Here is a 13,011-nt window from a genome sequence, read left to right as displayed (position 1 = left end):
CTCGCACTTACACATATATCAAATACAGTGAATCTCACAAGTGAAGTCGTGCTTTCAGCCAATCAGATCTCCGCTTACAAGTCTCGAAGAAGGAAGGAACGCCAACCCTTCCACGGCGTCACGTGCTATTAAACCTTATTCGGCAAACGCCAGCTTGATGGCCGGCGGCTGGCTCTCCATGGCCTGAACCGCCTCTATCCGTGCTTTTCGTGCCTCGTTCATCTCTCCAGACAGCTCCAGCGTGTTCCCGTACATTCTGTCGGCGACTGCTCGCCATAATACATTCTGCGTCTTGTTCGCAAGCGTCCGGCTAGCACGGGCTGACTTCACAGCCTGCTCGCCCACGATGTTGCTGAAGAATAGCTGCGTCATGAGACTCATTACAATACAAAGCAGTTGATTGTTGTTCGCGAGCTTCGCAGCTTGGACCGCGAATTGAAGGTTCTGCTTGATCTTGATGATGGCGGTCGTTGAGCTTTGTGTTGTTGCTCTCAGGACATGGTGTGCAGCAGGAACGGCCTTGTGATGGTGGACCAGACATGCTTCCTCAATCTGCTCCACAAGATCGTCCGCTTCAATGCTCCGACCGAGACCGCGAAGACAGAGTGCGCGGTTCAGACCAGCTACAAGACTGAGATCTCTCAAGGCAGCTTCTTCCTTGGGAACGTTCAAGTAGTCTAGCTCCTTGGCAGCAAGGAGGGCATATGCCACCTTCAACTCCCCGTTGGCCTGTCGGCATACAGCATCCATGTATATCATGAGAGCAGCCGTGAAGTCATCCATTTCAGCGAGGCTGGCCGAATTTGCACCTTGCAGTTTTTCCAATGCCTCTCGAGCAGAAACCCAGTCTGAACGAGCACATTGAGCACAAATCAATTGCAAACGTATTGTGGTCTCCATTGTGATTTGCCAGTGCGAGCGATCGATGACAGTCGGAAGAGATTGAACCATCTTGTCAGGTTGTAGCTCGACCAATTTCAACGCCTCATCTAAGAACTTCTCCGACTTCGTGTCGCCGCTGTTTTGATACGAGCTTGCCACGCCACTGAGGAGATATCCGAGAGCATATAGTCGGCCCTTGTGTATCCACTCGAAGGAGAGAGCAGCCTCGCCTTGATCTGTTCTGGCAATGACTCCCGCTGTATCTGTGAAGACTGTATCGCTAGCGGACATTCCCAGAGGCACAACGAAGCCACTGTTCTTGGTCCATGCCTTGTCTCGAGTGGCCGAGTCCATGTTCGCGTGCATGTGTTGCATCTTCTCCAGAATGTGATCCGGCCGGAACTGCATAAGAGCGCATGCAAGATCAAGGCAATCGAGCAATGCACGCGTCTGTGGTAGCTGCTGCATCTCCGGGCTCAGCTGGTGCATACGAGCTGAAGCAAGCGACCTTTGTGCCATCTCGACGGCATCGTCAGCGCCTGACCTAAGGTGTATGGCTGTTTCGAAGGCAGTAGCCATGATCTGCACGGCGGGATGCCGCAATCCGTCCGCCATGGTCTGTATAGCTGCAATACTCTTCAACGAAGTAGTGGTGTCGCCAGGAGCGTGGTTGTGCCAGGACAGCGAGACTCGCAGGAATCTGAATGTGTAGACCCAGATTGGTAGATTGAGGTCCGTGGTCTCCTTCACAAGCTTGTCTATAGCGAAAATCGCCGATTTGAGATTGCGCTTCGCATAGACTCGGACGAGAAGATGGTGCATAGCATACTTCAGATCAGTAAGGCGATTACGTTCGCACAGCGCAATGCCCTTGCTCAACACTTCTTCAGCTATCCCGAAACTCTCGGTCTCTTCGTGTAAGAGCTGAGCAAGTCTAAGGCGTACCCTGGCCTCCTTGCGTGGGTCAGAAGGCTTGAAATTCTTCAAGTATGACTGCAAGCATCCAAGAGCTGTCGCGATCAGGTGGTGGTACTCCTTGACATCGAGTTTGTGGGACCCCGAAGAGGCTACAGCTGAGCTCATGCTGTAAGCCGCTGAGACATACTCATCAGCCAGGGACAGCAGGGTAGCTTGATAGTCAACAACAGGCATTGGCGGCTTCGGCAACTGGGACGATGCAAGCTCTGTCAACGGAGAGGACTCTGGTTGACACTGCTTAACATGGTTTGGTGTTCCTCTCGGTGGCTTCTGCTGTTCGGTCGAATGTGGCAGACCCAGAGCGGCACCATCGTTTGAGCGCCGCTTCTTCACCGGCCGTGGTACGTCCTGGTACCTAGAAGCCGAGGGAGTTTGTTGGACAGGAATTTGGACGTGAGCCACAGTTCGCTGTTGTGGAGTAGGTGCCATTGGATTTGGCTGGGCTTTCCGAGATACCTGCTGCGTCTGGGGTTTCGGTCTCGAGGATGGAGTGATTGGAGACTGGTGATGAGCTGTAAGAGACACTGCACTCTGTGGCGGAGCGGGTTGGTGCTGTGGCCTTGGCTGCTGTGGTCTGTTGTGCTGTTGTGGCAGATAGCCTGTGCTCGGTTGATATGACGGCTGGTAGATCTGTGCTGGCGAGATGCCAGGCTGATAGTAGCCCTGTAATGGCGGCTGCTGAACTGGTTGATTTTGATAGTATTGCTGCGATGCTTGGAAGTTCGGCTGTTGATATGGGTCTACCATCCCAGGAAATGGGACTTCGTATGCGACTGACGGCTGCGGAGCATGTTGCAAATGAGGTGAAGTTGCCCATGGCGAATGATAGTCGGGTCGACGTGCAGTCGGGATGACCACGCGTGCTTGCATTGTTCGATGTCTCTGCTCCGTTTCAGGAAGCTGCGACTGCCCGTAAGGCCAGTAGTTTGGATCTTGTCCTTGCATCGCGACAGCTCAGGAGGGCCAGGAACTAATAGCGCATCATTCCACGATTCTCGTACGATTTACACAGTATATCCCAACATTGTAGCTCTCCCGATCTTATGGCGATGGCGATGTCCTGTGGTTAATCCATCATCTTTAGCCTTACGCGCCGAGGACGCGGCGCAGCGCACGGACCTATGGGCACAGTGAATGTGATATATCATTCGAATCTCGTTCTTGATGTAGGCTCAAGAACAGCAGGGTGAGTTCATCACATCGAGCACGACACGACTCTGCTACAAGAAGCGCGAAGTCCAGGTGAAGCAGTATAATCAATCAGAGCTGTCAACATGCAGGAGATAACTTGATTTTCTGAGCTGGCCATGGACAGAAGCTTCAGTAAATGGTATCGACAATCATGAAAGCATATCTTTGCCCGAATGTACAAGCCATTCCTTCATGCCTTGTGAGACGACAGGCTGCGTCTCTTCTAGACATTCCCTCCACCAACGCCATGCTAAAATCGACAAACATCAGTGCTACCGCGCCTACTTTGGCAACGCGAACAGCTGCGGCTTCATATTCAGCTTGCAAAGCTTCGCCACACATCCCGCGAGCTGCAGATACGTCTGTACTCCCTCCAAGATCCGCATATGTGTAAAACCAATTTCTCGAATGAATTCGAGCTTCGTATGCTCCGACAACGTCGGAAGTGTCTTCGTGACCTTGAACATAGTCGTGATGATGTCGTGGGAGGAGTAGCCCAATGTCCATAGCTCTTTGAGTGAGTCTAACGCTTCGTCGACCTTCTGCTCCTGGCAGCTCTTCAGCATGGCTTGCACTTTGACCGGATGTGGACTGTCAACAACGCGGAAGACATTGTCGCCACTCACGAATCCGAAACCAGCGTATGTCGATTGAAGATTGTTGATAGCCTGGCGCATGTCGCCTTCAGCACTGAAGACAAGCGCGGCGATGCCATCATCGCTGTACTCGACGTTCTCTGCTTTGCAGATTTGGTATATCCGCTTCACCACTTGCGCGTCTGTGAGGCGAGAGTATCGCAGAATGGCGCATCTTGACTGCAGTGGCTCGATGATCTTGTTGCTTTGATTGCAGGCGAACGCGAAGCGAGTGGTACCACTGTAGATCTCCATCGTTCGCCTCAGAGCTTGTTGTGCTCCAGAAGTCATGCTGTCTGCTTCGTCCAGGATGACAAGTTTCTGCCGACCTCCTGGCAGTGTGACCTTCTTCTGCGCAAATCCCTTGATCCTATTCCGCACCACGTCTATGCCTCGCTCGTCTGATGCATTGAGCTCGAGCACTGCTTCCTTATATGCATCTCCAAGAAGTTGTCGAGCCAGACAGAGGATGGAGGTCGTCTTGCCGATACCTGGCATTCCACTGATGATGACATGCGGCATGTTGCCATCTTTGGCGATAATCTTGAGGCGTTCGATCGTTTCTGTATTGCCGACAACATCATCGAGGAAGACCGGTCGGTATTTCTCTACCCTACCGAATTGTCAGTCCCAATCTACGATAATGGGTATTATACCGTCGTACCAGGGCAGCTCATAGTTTGTGGGTGCACCATTGGCAGCCTTCGCCGCACCATTGCTGGCAGCATCCTCTGAAGACTCTGCTCGTGCCATGATGTGCAGGTGTGTTGTAGTGAAATAATAATTGTTTTCCAAGAATGGAAGACGCGAAGCGCGTCACGCGTATCAATTCCCGATGCTTTTGCCAATCGCTCTCATCAGGCGATAGTCGATGGACTACCTCACCTCACATATCTTGCGCAACAAGGGACAAACTTTACACTTTCCGGACCTCGCGAATGTAGAAAGTAATACCGAGACACTATGATGAATTCCGGATCATACTTCTAGGTATCAGGTTATCAAGATTACTGCTGGCGATCCAGACGACCTTCTTGCTACATACCAGGACCCCAGGACTACCCACCATGATCTCTCTTCCGCTTCGACGCTTCACTGTGTACTTTGGTATTGCTGCTGGTATACTACTCCTGTTCGGATACTTCCACGAACCGATAGTATCACAAGCGAGATTCCGTTTCAGGAAGCCGCCGCCTTCGATTTCGGCTATTACGGGCTCCGTGGATGCAGCACAACCTCAGGATAAGTTTCGCTGGGACACGGTCAAGCCACGATATCCTGTGACGAACCCTCTGACCACATTGCCCACCGGGACACCAAAGAAGCTACCTCAGGTTCAGCACACTTTCAAGCCAGAAACTCCGGTGCAGGCTACAAGACGTATTGAGAGGCGAGACGCTGTCAAGCGAACATTCGCACGTTGTTGGGACTCGTACAAGCAGTATGCCTGGCTTCACGACGAACTCGCTCCGATCTCTGGTGGTACCATGAATGGCTTTGGGGGATGGGCTGCCAGCCTTGTCGACAACCTTGACAACCTCTGGATCATGGACATGAAGCCCGAGTTCGAAGAAGCTGTAAAGGCTGCGGCAGCTATAGATCTCAGCATGTCCACTCAAGAGACCATCAACGTCTTTGAGACGACTATCCGACATCTTGGAGGCCTTCTCGCGGCATACGATCTGAGCGGCGACAAGCGACTTCTGTCAAAGGCTACAGAATTTGGCGAAATGCTGTTCAGGTCGTTCGATACTCCAAATCACTTGCCCATCACGAGATGGAAGCCGCAGGAGTATCTGAAGGCTGCCCGAGAAGCTGACCCTGTCGTTCTGGTCGCAGAGATCGGTTCTTTGACGATGGAATTCACAAGACTATCCCAAGTCACCGGTGACATGAAGTACTACGATGCTGTTGCTCGCATAACACGACTGTTCGATGCCCAACAAGGCAAGACACACCTGCCTGGTATGTGGCCGGTAGTGGTGAACGCCAAGCTGGCCGATCTTACTGGCGACACTTTCTTTACGCTTTCTGCCATGTCAGACTCGTTGTATGAGTACTTCCCGAAGATGTATGCACTATTGGGAGGTCTGGAGCCTGTATACAAGAAGTTATATGACAACAGCATGCGTACGGCGATCAAGTACAATCTTTGGCGGCCAATGACGCCTGATAATGCCGACATCTTGATATCGGGCAATGTGCGGGTATCGAGCAAGGAAGATGCGAGGCTTGATCCGCAAGGTCAACATCTGGTATGCTTCGCGGGCGGTATGTTCGCCCTTGGTGGCAAGCTATTCGAGGAGTCTGAACATGTCGATGTGGGTAAGAAGCTCACAGATGGATGCATATGGACGTACAAGGCTATGCCATTGGGCATCATGCCCGAGGTGTTCAACATGGTGGCCTGCGAAGATCGCAATAGCTGCAAATGGGACGAGGAGAAGTGGCGGCAAGATGTCAAGTCTCGCCATGCTGAGAAGGATGATGTGGACGAGCTTGTCAAGGACTTCCGACTGCCTAAAGGCTTCACTGACCTGGGCGATCGTCGCTACATTCTTCGACCTGAAGCCATTGAGTCGGTCTTCCTATTATACCGGATGACCGGTGAGCAGTACTTCCAGGATGCTGCATGGGATATGTTCTCCGCCATTGTGAACGCTACGGAGACCAAACTTGCCAACGCAGCTTTGAGCGACATCAGCTTCTCTATAGAGCAGCTCGCCAAAGGCACGACCGGCGGTACAACGCAATTCGACAGTATGGAGAGCTTTTGGATGGCCGAGACGCTGAAATACTTCTATTTGACGTTTAGCGAGCCTAGTCTGATGGATCTCGATGAATATGTCTTCAATACTGAAGCACATGCTTTTAAGAGACCGTTACCAACGTAGCGGGGGAAGCTATAGAGCTTTGTATGTCTCTGACACTCTGACAGACTCAATCATCTGTTGTGTTCAACGCTCGCTGCCCTTCATCGTTGTCCTTCAACATTGGCAGAAGAACCGAGTTGAGAGGCCAGTTGCCATGAGACGATGTATCATGCATTCGTCGTCCACATATATATCGACAACCATGCCTATTTTTGGACGAAGGAAGCGGCTGCATGCATGCGCCACAGATCTCGTTGGTCAGATGGGGCTATCAGTGTGTAAGGACCATCAGCCAAAGAGTCGAGGCTACCGATTCTCCAATTCGAGTATTCTAGACGATGTACACCGTCAGGTCGAGACTTTAAGATGGTGGCAGTGATGAAATATTCAAGACCTCGAGTTGTGACGGCACACGTGGTCAATTTTAGAGATCGACCTTGCATGAAAGGCTAAGCGGCGGTCCGCGGGTGGATGTGGCAAACTACCGAGATATTGGATTATTTCGACCGATCACTGTTCCTCATACGTACCATGCTGTTTCTAGGGACCAAGGCACGAGATGGTCTGTCTAAACAGCACACCGTCTCGGAGATATCACTTGTGTTGGTGTGTGGCTGTACTCGCAGTCCGTACATCCGACATTCGCGGCTAGCCTGGAATCTTAAAGTCTATTCGAGGTGTCGGGAGGCTTAGGACTACGCAATCATCCTGGCGTCGTCATACTCTGCCCTCCTCGGATCAAATGGAAGACTTTACTTGAGTGCATTTCCTTCGTAATCTCTGTATCAGCATCATTCGGCTTTCAGCAACTGTTTTACTAGTGAACATGCGGACAACAACAGCATTTGCGCTTGCGACAGCGGCGGCGATATCTGGGGCCAAAGCAATTAATTTACTTGAGCGACGGGACGGAACAGCGCCACGCGTAGTTCAGCACGAGATACAACGACGAGAGGTCAAGAACATATTACAACGAGACCAGGCACGATTACGGAAGCGAGCATCCGGGACGGTCAGCGTAAACCTGGACAATGAAGAGACGCTATATTTCATGAATGTCACCATTGGCACACCCGCGCAAGATTTGAGGTTACACATCGATACTGGCTCTAGCGATCTATGGGTGAACGTTGCAAATAGTCAGCTATGTACAGAGCAAGGTAATCCGTGCGGAGCATCTGGCACCTACGCGCCCAACTCGTCCTCGACATACCAGTACCTCAACAGCGAATTTAACATCACGTATGTTGATGGGTCGGGATCATCTGGAGACTATGTTTCGGATACCGTCAGATTCGGCGGTGTGACTCTCCAAAACCAGCAGCTTGGTATAGGATACACGAGTACATCGATGGAGGGCATTCTGGGTATTGGCTATCCTATCAATGAGGTGGCCGTGGCATACAACGGCGGCCAGTCGTACCCCAATGTGCCACAACATCTGATGCAAAACGGCGATATCAGCAGTAATGCATACAGCTTGTGGCTCAACGACCTCGATGCATCGACCGGCTCGATTCTCTTTGGTGGCGTCAATACCGATAAGTACACTGGCGAGCTACAGACTCTCCCAATCATTCAGGAGCACGGTGTCTATGCCGAATTCCTCATCGCCTTGACTGGCGTGGGAGCGAACGGTACCGAAGGCTCCATCGCAAGCAATATCGCTAGCCCGGCTCTTCTCGACTCGGGTACTAGTCTGATGTACCTTCCCAACGACATCACAACCAGCATCTACAATGCCGTTGGCGCGGAGTACGACTCAAGACAAGGCGCCGCCTTCGTCAACTGCAACTTGGCCAACTCCCAAGCAACCGTCGACTTCACCTTTTCCGCTCCCACCATCCGCGTAGGAATGGACGAACTCGTCATCGTAGCCGGCGAGTCCCGAGGTCAGCCAGTCTGTATTCTCGGGATCGCCCCAGCGCAAGGTAGCACCCCAGTGCTAGGCGATACTTTCCTCCGATCAGCTTACGTGGTATACGATATCACGAATAACGAGGTCTCCCTCGCCCAGACAAACTTCAACAGCACCTCAGACAACATTCTTGAAATCACGAACAGCTCAAGTATCCCTTCTGCAACTGTTGTGCAGAATCCCGTCACCAGTGTTGCGGTCGAGAGTGGTGGTGCGAGGATCACTGGGTTCCCGACTGGTGTGTCTGCGGGCGCTTCGGTGCCTACTGCTGCTGTTGGGTACGGTGTGGCACTGCTTGGCGCTCTCGGTGCAGGAGCTGCGTTGGTGTTGTAAGGTGGACGTGCAGGTGTCTGCAGGCGACGAGCATGAGAGGGGATTGCTTACTATCAGCATGGCGTTAATGGCCTATTTTTATGATGATTTGCATAGCGTGGTATAGGGACATGAAATTGGACATAGCTGTTATGACTGCATACATATACATATAACGATTGCGTATTCATGATCATACAATCCAGACCAGTCGGCGTTCATCAAAGCTTTTGTAGCATTCAGGTTTGCAGAACCTCGTATCCACCACCCTTAAGCTACTTTTAAGGAGCCAGTAGTTCTGTCCACCGTCCGTTGCAACGACTCACATGGATCTCAACTGTAGGGGTCCTGCGATCCGTATCTCTACATGACCTGCCAGATGGTAACTTCAATCGTCACCGACCAGGTCAATAACCTCCCGGGTACATCCCCTGCACTTCTCGCCCTCTGCTCCCGACATGAACTTGGCGTCGATCCTAAACCGTGTCAGTTGCAACATTCCCGGCTCAATACCACAAGCTTGCACACCTGCGCTTCTTCTCACGACTCAGCTCCGCATCTAGCTTCTGACAAGAAACCTGCACTTCAGCAAGCTTCCTCTTCTCTCCCTCTCCCTCGCGCTTCAGTGTCGCCACCTGAATTCGGAGCGAGCCACTCTCATACACAGCAGTCTGCAGCTGACCGCGTGCCGACGCCAATTCGGCGAGTGCGTGGTCTCTTTGCTGCGTGATATTCTGGAGCTGTTGCACGAGCTGCGGGTCTTTAGGAGCCATGGCGGGAAAGCAGCCCATTTGCTTCTGTGCGGCGTGGGCGTTGTGCGCGGCTTGAAGTCTCTTCTCCAAGTTGCTGGTGGAACGCTGATAAGTTGCTTCCCGTTGCTCGGCGGCTCGCTGCATATTGTCGACGATGGCGTTCAGCGACTGTTTCGTTTCCGCCAGAAGACGCTCAGCTTCGATCCTCTTTGCTTCGGCACCAGCGGGTGCGAGAGCGGAGGCCTCTGCATATGTTGATTGTGCATCTTTCAACTCGGCTGCTTGACTGGCAACTTGTGCGTCGAGATCTTGAACGCGTCGTTGTGAGGCACCTAACGCGCGGCGGAGGCTAGTGTGCTCCTCGGTTTTGACCTCAGGGAGGGCTCGCTGGGATTTTCGCGCATCGCAAGGTCATTCTCAAGGTCGGCGATTGTACTTTCAAGCTCAAGGGTGCGCTTGTGGGCAGCATTGAGCTGAGCAGCATACCTTCTGGCCAGCTGACGATGAGCCATGTCGTCCTACTGGTAGGACCAGGCGCTGATGATCGGAGTGAGGGAAGTCAGACAGAGTAGGAGGGATGATTGAAAAAAACTGTGGGTGGTTTGAAATTCTGCTCTTCAAGCTCTAGTGCCAGCTTCAAGCCACCAGTGACGTTGGTGCCATGTGACCTGCGAGGGTATCATGCTCGAAAACTGCCATTCGATCCTCACAACGGCTGCAACGGATGGCTCAGCACAGTCCCAGGGAATCAGGATAAGATCATCCTCCTGCCGTCCTTCATCCATTGCCTCTTACCCCCTCTCTTCTGTGGTATGTCTTACCCCAATCACCTACTGAAACACGACTACCGAGCCCTCCGCTACTTAAGCGGCACACCTTCCTCCTCATCGTCATAATCCTTGGCCCTGAACGTGGCGACAAGTCTCCTCTTTGCACCAAGACTTGTTGTTCGTGGCGTTTCAGCCATTGGCGAACTCGCTGCCGACACCGTAGCAGAACCCAACGTCCCACCGGTCGCCGATGAGCCTTTGATATCTTTGATCCGCGCGGCCTTCATCCTGTAACAAGTCATTAACGACACTGATGCATATTCCACAATCCACAATCGATCCGCACAGATACACTTACCCTGTCTCAGCCCACCTCCTGACATCAGTCCTACACTTCCTCGCCTCCTTAACGGCCTGATCGCGCTCTTTCCCCACCTTCTCAATCTCCTCAGCTTGTTTCTTCACCTTAGACCTCAATGTACGGATCTGCTGGCCCTGAGCAGCCTCAATACCCTTTGCACTATCGATCTGGCTGGTCAGTGCAGCAAAGTTCCGCACGAATTCCTCGGCGGCTACACCTGTTTCTTCCTCGAGGGTATTGAGGAAAGTCGTGTACGTCCTCAGATCATTCGTTAGGCTCGCGTTCTCTGCCAGGAGTGTGGTATTGTCTATTTCTTTGCCGTGGGAAACAGCTGTGTCGTTCTCGATCTTGATGCTAGGGTCCGGGGTGGGAGTTGGGATGGCAATGTTTTGAGGAGGGAGTGCGGTCGACGTATTTGGTACAGGGTGGCTCTCGAGCTCGGCCAGGCAGTCTGCCAGGTGGCCTTCCAGCTCTACAATACGGCTTGTCGCCTCTGCGAGCTGGGTGGCATAGTTGCTCGCGCGGGTTCGGTGGTCCATTGTCTTGGTCTGTGGGTCTCTCGATTTTCAGACGCTGGTAGGTTTGTAGAGATGTGTGAGATATGGGTATGTGGTTTGAATTCCTGCCATTTTCAATGATCAGTGCAGTAGTCAGCGAATGAAAGTATGAACAGTCACGTGCTCATTTGCACACAGTCTCACTTCAGATGCGTGGTTGAAGTGAGGTCCCGAATGAAGTGTCGACAGATTAATGCCTTGGTTTGTAAGTGTGGTGTTACATATGTGAATGCCTGAGTAATCATGCCGCTCAAGCAAGAGGCCTATCGCAGAAATCTTACATGGCCGGCACGATTCATAGTGCCAAATTGTAAGTATAATCGTCCTCCATGTTCTGGCTGACCCAAAGCACGACCGAGCTGCGATCACATTAGCATATTCTGTCGCGGTACTATAGGATGGCATCACTCACCTCAACATAATCATAGCATTAGCAACCACATTCGCCACCCCAAACCACATGGCCGGCCAATTCGCGCCGGGAACAACATATTTTAAGACCATGACCGTCACGCCTCCGGCCAATCCGCCCGCCATAGCCGCAAATCCCATGAACAGCACAACCCGAGCCTTCCACGCCACACCATCACCGCTGTAGGAGAAGTTGTCCGCACTGAGCCGACTCTTATCAATACTATTGATGACGAGCATGCCCAAGACGGAGAAGATACCCGGGATCCAGTCGACGAAGTTGACGTGGAAGTCGGAGCCGTTAAGGTTGGATTTGGAGAAGGTGGCGGCGTCGATGAGAATGAAGAGGGCAATGGAGAACTGGGCATAGTCAGTATAAGGGGGTGATAGTGTGGTGTGTAGGTCATGGTTGTACGTACCAAGGCTCCAGCAGAGTAGACGCCTGCTGTGCGCGTGTTGGCGCTGTTGAGCCATTGGGGCTTGGGGAAGCGGAAGAGTCGGTCGCCTGATTCCATGATGGATGATGTGTACTTCGAGTATTGCTCCGTAGGCGTGGAATCTACCGTTGTCTGGTTCGAGGTCATCGCAATGAGGCTGGTGATGGATGCGGCTCTGCCACAAGCCTCGGCCCGTGCTCGCGTGCATGCTTAATTGTCAAAGCTTCTAAGATTTCTGAGCGGATTTTCATGTGAAATTCGAGGTTCAGAAGAAGAACTCAACCTTGACAACAGCCAAGATGCCACCAAAAGCGAGGACGGGGCCATCGAAGGGCGGTGACAAGCGGTCAAGCTCCAGCAAGCCATCTACATCGGCGTCCTCCAGCAAATCCAAGAAGCCCTCCGGACCACGACCAAAACCAGTGCAGCAGAAAACCAAGTCCAAAACCCCGACCCTAAAGAAGAAACCACCACATCTCCGCTACACAGAAAAGGATCTCAAACTCCCCTCACTCAACGGCATCCGCCCTGCCGGTGTCCAAAAGCCACCCAATGCCAAAAAAGGCAAGACCTTCGTAGACGACAAAGAACAGATGAACGCCATCCTGGCGATAGTCATGGCCGAGAAGGAGGGCAATATCGAGTCCAAGATGATGCGGTCGAGGCAATTGGAGGAGGTGAGGGAAGCGAGGAGGATTGAGGCGGAGAAGAGAGTGGAGAGTAAGAAGGCGGGGTTGGAGGAGAGGAAGAAGGGTATCAAGGAGGATGGAAGGAAGAAGGGGAAGGGTAGCAGGGATGATTCTGGTCCTGCTGGTGCTGAGGTGACGCAAGAGAAGGTGGGTCCGAGGAAGCTGCGCAAGCGAGTGAGCTTTGGGTGAGACGCTGTAATGGTTTATGGTCTATCCTGCACGGTCTATACATGTTGCACCATCAT

General features: G+C 52.4%; 8 protein-coding genes across 8 annotated transcripts; 3 read left to right on the top strand and 5 right to left on the bottom strand.

Moving 5' to 3' along the window:
- Window positions 1-135: 135 nt before the first annotated feature.
- LTS14_005709 (uncharacterized protein) lies at window positions 136-2,805 on the bottom strand (the record flags this gene model as incomplete). Its single annotated transcript, XM_064838407.1, has 1 exon — window positions 136-2,805. The coding sequence occupies one exon, from the start codon at window positions 2,803-2,805 to the stop codon at window positions 136-138; it is 2,670 nt and encodes an 889-aa protein (XP_064693861.1).
- A 527-nt stretch (window positions 2,806-3,332) lies between these two features.
- RFC4 (replication factor C subunit 4) lies at window positions 3,333-4,439 on the bottom strand (the record flags this gene model as incomplete). The annotated part of the gene is made up of 2 exons (XM_064838406.1): window positions 3,333-4,299; window positions 4,351-4,439. 2 exons carry the CDS (start codon window positions 4,437-4,439, stop codon window positions 3,333-3,335), a joined length of 1,056 nt encoding a protein of 351 aa, XP_064693860.1.
- Window positions 4,440-4,753: 314 nt separating this feature from the next.
- Window positions 4,754-6,580, top strand: LTS14_005707 (uncharacterized protein; the record flags this gene model as incomplete). Its single annotated transcript, XM_064838405.1, has 1 exon — window positions 4,754-6,580. The coding sequence occupies one exon, from the start codon at window positions 4,754-4,756 to the stop codon at window positions 6,578-6,580; it is 1,827 nt and encodes a 608-aa protein (XP_064693859.1).
- An 805-nt stretch (window positions 6,581-7,385) lies between these two features.
- On the top strand, window positions 7,386-8,810 carry LTS14_005706 (uncharacterized protein; the record flags this gene model as incomplete). Its single annotated transcript, XM_064838404.1, has 1 exon — window positions 7,386-8,810. One exon carries the CDS (start codon window positions 7,386-7,388, stop codon window positions 8,808-8,810), a length of 1,425 nt encoding a protein of 474 aa, XP_064693858.1.
- A 367-nt stretch (window positions 8,811-9,177) lies between these two features.
- LTS14_005705 (uncharacterized protein) lies at window positions 9,178-10,053 on the bottom strand (the record flags this gene model as incomplete). The annotated part of the gene is made up of 3 exons (XM_064838403.1): window positions 9,178-9,265; window positions 9,318-9,819; window positions 9,879-10,053. 3 exons carry the CDS (start codon window positions 10,051-10,053, stop codon window positions 9,178-9,180), a joined length of 765 nt encoding a protein of 254 aa, XP_064693857.1.
- A 347-nt stretch (window positions 10,054-10,400) lies between these two features.
- LTS14_005704 (uncharacterized protein) lies at window positions 10,401-11,211 on the bottom strand (the record flags this gene model as incomplete). Its single annotated transcript, XM_064838402.1, has 2 exons — window positions 10,401-10,599; window positions 10,670-11,211. 2 exons carry the CDS (start codon window positions 11,209-11,211, stop codon window positions 10,401-10,403), a joined length of 741 nt encoding a protein of 246 aa, XP_064693856.1.
- A 313-nt stretch (window positions 11,212-11,524) lies between these two features.
- On the bottom strand, window positions 11,525-12,155 carry VPS68 (Vacuolar protein sorting-associated protein 68; the record flags this gene model as incomplete). The annotated part of the gene is made up of 3 exons (XM_064838401.1): window positions 11,525-11,588; window positions 11,642-12,000; window positions 12,060-12,155. The coding sequence occupies 3 exons, from the start codon at window positions 12,153-12,155 to the stop codon at window positions 11,525-11,527; spliced, it is 519 nt and encodes a 172-aa protein (XP_064693855.1).
- Window positions 12,156-12,376: 221 nt separating this feature from the next.
- Window positions 12,377-12,955, top strand: LOC1 (60S ribosomal subunit assembly/export protein; the record flags this gene model as incomplete). Its single annotated transcript, XM_064838400.1, has 1 exon — window positions 12,377-12,955. The coding sequence occupies one exon, from the start codon at window positions 12,377-12,379 to the stop codon at window positions 12,953-12,955; it is 579 nt and encodes a 192-aa protein (XP_064693854.1).
- Between the last annotated feature and the right edge of the window lie 56 nt (window positions 12,956-13,011).

Source organism: Recurvomyces mirabilis (genome assembly GCF_035927965.1).
Source record: "Recurvomyces mirabilis strain CCFEE 5264 chromosome Unknown scaffold_14, whole genome shotgun sequence".
NCBI classification, from domain to species: domain Eukaryota; kingdom Fungi; phylum Ascomycota; class Dothideomycetes; order Mycosphaerellales; family Teratosphaeriaceae; genus Recurvomyces; species Recurvomyces mirabilis.
Note: the sequence above shows the minus strand (reverse complement) of the source record. Positions and strands in the feature narration are given on the sequence as shown.